The sequence below is a fragment of the Grammomys surdaster genome, unplaced genomic scaffold (genome assembly GCF_004785775.1).
Source record: "Grammomys surdaster isolate TR1022 unplaced genomic scaffold, NIH_TR_1.0 210, whole genome shotgun sequence".
Classification (NCBI taxonomy): Eukaryota; Metazoa; Chordata; class Mammalia; order Rodentia; family Muridae; genus Grammomys; species Grammomys surdaster.
The window spans coordinates 1,669,702-1,676,549 of NW_021604655.1; the positions used below are offsets into that span (position 1 = coordinate 1,669,702).

The 6,848-nt window shown below is 47.0% G+C and overlaps 2 protein-coding genes across 6 annotated transcripts in view; one reads left to right on the forward strand and one right to left on the reverse strand.

Annotated features, from left to right (window-relative positions):
- Ttll5 (tubulin tyrosine ligase like 5) overlaps positions 1 to 1,063 on the reverse strand; it is a 233,987-nt gene extending 232,924 nt beyond the window's left edge. For 2 of the 5 annotated variants that reach the window (XM_028771843.1, XM_028771841.1), the window contains exon 1: positions 815 to 1,061. The gene's annotated coding sequence lies outside the window, so the exon portion shown is untranslated. Of the gene's footprint in view, positions 1 to 531; positions 567 to 814 lie in introns of those variants that run through there. The other 3 variants (XM_028771849.1, XM_028771842.1, XM_028771845.1) reach the window with 3 other exon arrangements.
- Erg28 (ergosterol biosynthesis 28 homolog) overlaps positions 1,016 to 6,848 on the forward strand; it is a 9,144-nt gene continuing 3,311 nt past the window's right edge. Inside the window, exons 1-3 of the mRNA XM_028771853.1 lie at positions 1,016 to 1,432; positions 3,749 to 3,909; positions 6,235 to 6,325. Of these exons, the coding sequence (XP_028627686.1) occupies positions 3,777 to 3,909; positions 6,235 to 6,325 (224 nt within the window). The 5' untranslated portion in view covers positions 1,016 to 1,432; positions 3,749 to 3,776. The remainder of the gene's footprint in view (positions 1,433 to 3,748; positions 3,910 to 6,234; positions 6,326 to 6,848) is intronic.

The following is a 6,848-nucleotide window of genomic DNA, read 5'->3' on the forward strand; positions in this document are numbered from 1 at the left end:
ATTAATAAAAGGGTAGTGAAAATATTTCTTCTTGGCAGGGATCACATAAATAGCTGGGGAAAGGAGAAGTCAAATACACTATAATTACTATTACTTTTTTTAAAATCACAAATTTTTATCCGGATCTCAAGTAGACACATAAAATTAGGAAATTTCCAACTCCCGCTTCTAACTTCAAACACTTTCCATGGAAGAAAAGTTTCATGTTCGTTGTTGAGAAAATAGAAACGTATAGGAAAAACGCTCAACCATAGTGTCACTACTCAAAGATAATCAATTCATGGCAATTTCCCAAGCTTTTGCTTATCTGTGCATTTATATATACGATACGACTCTAAAAAACACAGTAACTGCAGCAGGCAGCAACAGCAACTAACCCCGACCCTACACATCTTCAGCAGAAATGAGTAATACCTAACAACCTCAATGATTCCTTTCGGGTGATTCCTAAAGGAACTTCTCAATCTTGCCCAAAATGCTTGAGAGTCTTGTAAGTTAAAATAAAACCTTCAGGCAGAAAGGGATGCCCACCTTTCCTTGGCTTCCTGAAGAGCAGAATGAGACCGATGCTCAGAAGATCACAGACACTATACCAAAGGAAGTCCTTGCCCTTACAGGGACCTGCCACCAGCTCCACCCCAGCACACCCCAACGCCAGGCAGCTCCGCAGGCAAGGACGCGGCGACTCTGCGGCAGCGCTTCTGCACAGCACGCCCGGAAGCCAACAGCTGCTCCGGAGCTCGGAGGGAAGCGCGGCGGCGCCCGCCTAGCCCTGGAGCGCACCTCTCCGGAGCGCGCCGGCGCAGGCGTTTACCTGTCTCATCTTCTCATGGCTCGGGGCCGGCAGGCGGGGACCACGCTCTGCTTCACCTCCTTCCTCCTTCCCCAGCCGGAATCAACGCAGCCGCCGAAGGCTGCTGCTTCCCCCGTTACTACAACAACCAACAAGCAACCGCCCGCTCGAAGCCACTGCGCAGGCGCTCCCCAGCGGCGCGAACAACGCTCGACTGCGGGCGCTGACGGATGGCGTCACCACGGCGCGCTCAGGCGCCAGAGCCAAGCCAGGCTGTCACCAGAAGGTTTCTTGGTTTCTTTTCTCTCTGCGTTTTCCCCCACCCCTAAAAGACTGACTCCAAACTCAGAGTTCCGCCACACTGGACAGAAGGGTTTACCGCGTGAGCGGCGCAGCAGGGAGAGGCTCAAGCGGCGGCAACTGCTGATTGGCAGCAAAGGGGTTCACTCCCTATCGCCTGCTCGAACTGAACCAGCCTAGCCAATCAGAGCGAGGACTGACAAAAACGATCCAATCCTGGAGCTGGGCGGAGGGAAGGGGCGGGAACAAGTGGCCCAGGTGGACTTGGGACCGGAGCTGTCCTGGGGGAGCTGGTTTGCGGATGCTGCTGATATTGCTGCAGTAGTACTGGGTCGTCAGGTAGGAGAATTTGGAGTGGGATGTAGACATTCGTGTTGCATCTGAGTAAAACTATCTGCAAAATTTAGGAAAATGGGGGTTGCCTGGAAAGCTACCGGGGGAGGTGGTGGAATCTAGAATCGGTGTCCAAAGGGGGTGGGGGTGGGTGCTAGGAAAATGGAGATGGTTTGGTAAATTCTGGGAATGGATGAGTGAACGGAGAGTCGTTATGAGCTAGCTCTACAACGACCTTTCACTTTTTCTCATGTAATTATCCGGTAACCCTCGAGATAGATGTTTATATCCCCATTTTACGGATGAGAAAAACCGAGTCTCTAGAGTCTCACTGACCTGTCTGAACCCCCCCCCCGAGCTGAGTGGTAGAGCTAGGATAGAAATCTACCTTTATTGATTGTTAATTAGTGTCTCATCCATGCTGAACTGGGCAAGGACAAAATTGAGGAATAAATGTTGTAAACCTCGCCCCTCCCACCACCTCAAAACTCCAGGGAAATGGGTTTAATGAATTTGGTAGAGCAATACAGAAATGCTCTGGTGTGCCTTCATTAGCTCTGGGATTTCTAAGATCTATGAAAGGGAAAGTGTAACTTCTGTGGGGGTTGTGGGGGGAGGCATGCGAGTGCCACGCAGCTTTTCAACTAACCCAAGCTGGTGTTGAAGGGAGGAAGTAAAGAAAAGTAGATCTTGGCACACGCTGTGAGTGCCTGTAAAGATGAGCACACCCCATCATTTCTAGACTGGGACAGTCCGGTTGAGACCACTTTCCTCTGGGTCCACCCTTTTTCTCCTGGACCCCTTTTTAGTTGGTTTTTCGTCACTTCACTTGATATCTGTATGGAATGGGTAGTATGGAATCACACTGAAACATATTACCACAGTGATAAAGGAAGCCTGATAGCTTCTTACAGCTTTTAGGCCAAAGCAGTTTGCCTGACAACAGATAAACAAAGAGCCAAAATGATGGTGGTCATGACAGATTGTCTCTGTGGGATCCCTTTAGATCTGATAGAAATCAAGACACAGCAAGGCTTGAGCTAAATGAAAAGAACAGAACCTAGCTCTTCTACCAGCCGAAGGCAGATGCATTACTGGTGGTTTTAGCTCACTCAAAAAATGGGAACTTGGCTGCACATGGCGGCACGTACCTTTAATTCCAGCACTCAGGAGGAAGAGGCAGATATGGATCTCTGTGAGTTTGAGACCAGCCTGGTCTATGTAGAGTTCCAGACTAGCCACATTGTAAGACCCCGTCTCAAAATAAGTAAATAAATAAGTAAATATTTTTTTTAAAAGACGAGAACTTTATCAAAACGTTCTGTGAGGGAGTATTGCCACAGAGGCCACAGACCCAGGCCACAGACCCTGGCACTTGGCCACGTATTAGCTGTTACCTAAGCAAATCACTTAGCTCTTGGTTCTGACCCCCACTGTCAAGTGGAAATACTAGTAGTACCTGCCTAACCTGATGTAGAGAGTGAATGGAATAAGATGTCATATACTTGGGGCAAGTGTAAGTGTAGGATACAAGTGTTCTGTAGCCATAGCTACTGTGCTTTTCTCACAGCCCAACACCAAGGGATGACAGGTTTTTTTCAAGTCTTTTAGATCGTTTTAGTTTATGAAACATGATGTGTCTGGGAGCCAAGCAGAGGAAAACTAAGAATACCAGACAGTTACACCATAGCTTCCGTTCAAATGTATGATACAGCTTCTATAAATTTGGAAGAATGTGTCCAGGTATCTCAGTACATTTTGAGTCACCCTTGAGCTACTTGGGAATGGTGTGAAGAGATGAAGGCATAGTACTGATTCCAGGCAACTGGAGGGAATCATGACTTACAGCAGTACTGTGCTTTGGGGGGTGACTTGAACAAAGGTAAATGCAGCGCCACTTGCTGCAAAGTGTACTGGTCATTCACCTTCATTAGAGTAACCGAGCACTGGCAGGAACACAGGCTTGACCCAGAAATCCATTCGATTAGAGAAATGTTAGTCCTCCGCCATTTCTTCTGTCCTTGCCGTGTCTTTTGCTCTAGACTTGACATTCCCACCCATTTCTTTTTTTTTTTTTAAACCTCTGAGACAGAAGTTTGCTGAGCAAAGATCAGCATACCTCTGTTTAGGGTAAATATTCCTAGGCGTCTTGTGAAATAAAAGTGGTGTAGCAAGAAACAGGGTGGGGCCGAAGGACTAGCAGAGGAATTTGTGAAATGTTCTACCGTCATCACTCAGGACAGCCCTCATGAGTGGGACACAGGTTAGAGAGCTTGTGTTGGATGTGGAAATAACTTTCAGTATGCCCTCTTTGTTCCCAAGGCAGGGCGCCCTCTCTTTGAGGGGAGTCATGAGCCGCTTCCTGAATGTGCTCCGAAGCTGGCTGGTTATGGTGTCCATCATAGCCATGGGGAACACGATCCAGAGCTTCCGAGACCACAGTTTTCTCTACGAAAAGCTCTACACTGGCAAGCCAAACCTTGGTAAGAAGTCAGAACTGTCTGGGCATCATAGCACATGCCTATAATATCAGCACACAGGAGGATAGGGCAAGAAGGTTGAGAGTTCAAAACCAGACTGGGCAACTTGGTGAGATCCTATGTCTAAAAATAAAGTCATTAAAATAATGAAAAGAACGTAAGGAAGCATATTCTGTGTGGCACTGATATAGCTTTCGGTTCCAGAGTCAGCCATATGTCTGACCAGTTCAGGCTCCTTATTAAGTCTGGCTGGGAATCCAGTTCCAGAAATACCTAGGTGGTTCTGATGCCTAATCTAGTCTTGGTAGCCACTTGAACAGCAGTTCTCAACCTGTGGGTCATGACCCTTTGGGAGTCAAACCACCCTTTAACAGGGGTCTCAGATCAGATATCCTGCATATTAGAGATTTAATTATGATTTTTAGTTGTAACGTTAGCAATGAAATAATTTAATGGTTGGGGGTCACCACAACATGAGGAACTGTGTTACGGGGTCGCAGCTTTAGGAAGGTTGAGAACCACTGCAATAGAATAATAGAGCATGCAGGAAGCACTTGGCCCCTTTTTGCCAAGCTTCTCTGGATACGTCACCATTCATTTGCCACTGCATCGGACAATTTATGTGTTCAGAAGCACTGGCATGACGGCAAGCAAGGAAATAGGATTCCATGTTGGTTCTGGAATGCTGCTAGGAAGCCATGAAGAAGCCTTTTACCATAGCTCAGTGCCCTCGTTAGAAATCAGTCCGTGTAACAGGTAGACAGTTACTCATCCAAGATCTTCCCAAACTGAGATCCCTGAGTGGAGCCCCCAGATCCGTCTAAGCTCCTCTCTGAGCCTCGCCTGCAGCTCACAGTGCCCTCCCTCTACTCAAACAGTTCTCACGAGTATATGCCCACTGCAGCTGGCACTTTCACCCCATTGACACGAGGTACTTGGCGCTACATCTCTGATTGACAGCAGCTGACAGCTCTTGTCACATTTATAGCTAACCCAGATCCAGGCTCTGACCTACTCTTTTCTCTGCAGCATCTAGGTAGAAAGAAAACTAAGTAGGCTGAGCCTGATTTTGAACAAAGTTCAAATATAATGGGAGTCAAGAACCTGGAGGAGTGAGCAGGAAGGTTATTCTGGTTTGTTTTTTTTTTTTTTACTCTCAGTTGCTGCTCACAGGTAGTCATGGAACCTGTGTAGATAGATGCATAGAGCAGGACTCTAGGCAGTCTAAACATGTAAACTTCCCCTTGATCTTAGTCTGGTTTTCAGTGTCTCACACTAGAGGGATTTCTTCAGTCTTTTCACTAGAAAAGCCATCAACTTGGTTTCTAAAGAATGTAACCCCAAATGGCTGACATATCCAGTATTTTCTCATTGCCACCTAAAAGGTCTTTGGTGTGAATTTAGTAGAGCTGTCTGCAACTCCAAAGACTGAAGAATTTTTAAAGTTCAAGAGAACGTTAAGCCTTTTAGTTGTCAGTCTTGTCCATTGATCACACACACACACACACACACACCGGTGCTGAGAATCAAACCCAGGACATCTTATCTTGAATGCTAAGTAGGTGTTTTACAACTAAACTATTTCTAGACTGTTTTTACTCTGTAAGAGACACATCAGCAAAAGAACTAGCTGTGCTTTTGGTGTTTGAACATTTCGAATCCATGAGGTGCTTCAGCGTGTTGGCTATACACTGAAGTCACCCACAGAGGGTGCTTCTAGAAGATACTTATGTCAGAACTCAGCTCTGGAGAGTACCATGTAACTGGTCAGGTGTCCAGACCCTGATAATTTTATAAAGCTCCCTCAGGTGATACAGAAAGCAGTCAGGGCCAGGAGCCACTGTTACAGTGAAATGACTCAAATCTTCAGGGCAAGATAGTGAACACAATACCATCATAGTGAAGCCACCAAGAACAGGTGACCCCAGCAAACCCCAGAGAAATAGTGCCTGTTTCCACTTCCATGTACACAAGAAGCCATCCTGGTTGGAACTCTGTCCCAATACAGCAGATATTAGACCTCTTAAAACCGTGTCTTGAAGACATCTCCATTGGTGCTGGTATCCAATCTCTCCTAGCAGTCTAAAAACACTTTTGGTTCTGCTAGGTATCTTATATGTTCCTACCCAGCTCTATGTATTCCCGTCCAACTATAGACATGTGAAGAGGATTAAGCAGCACTCAGAATTCCTTCCCTTCCCCAGGGGCCCACACGGAGAGGTCAGGCTCAGCTGCCTTTCATGCATCGCCAGGGAAGCAGACTAGCGTAGGACAAGGCTCACCTCTGCCCTCCTTTCTCACCGCTTTTGTTTCTTTTTAACTGCACAGTGAATGGCCTCCAAGCCCGGACCTTTGGGATCTGGACGCTGCTGTCATCAGTGATTCGCTGCCTCTGTGCCATTGACATCCACAACAAAACGTACGTCAGGGAAAGCAGGCCTCTGGCTTCCATTTGTTGGTAGTCAGCTCCGCCCATGTGCCCTGTCCTGCTGTTGGTACCTGTTGAATCACTTTACTGCAGTGGCATAGCACATAGAAAATGAAAGTCCTGTTGAACCATTCCTTCCATGTCTCAAATGTGTACGGGCCTAACAGGCCATAGCAAGTGGCATGGTACTGTCTAGTGGTTGGCGGCATACCCCTTGATTACAGCACACCTTTCTCCTACTAAAGAACTGGCAAAATCAGAGGAGAGCCATAAATGTTGCTTCCTCTCTTCCCCAGAGAAGTGTCATGCTCAGTTTAGTCTCGGGGTTTGGTTTGGTGTCATTTCACAGTGCTGGGGACCAAATGAAGGAAGGACTTGAGCCTAGGTGATAAGTGCTCAAGTGCTGGGCCACTACACCCCTGTCCTGTACACACCTTCTGTGCCTTCCTTCTTAGTCAGGAATCCAGGGAAAAGAAACTCATATTCTCTCTCTCTCTCTCCCTCTCCCTCTCCC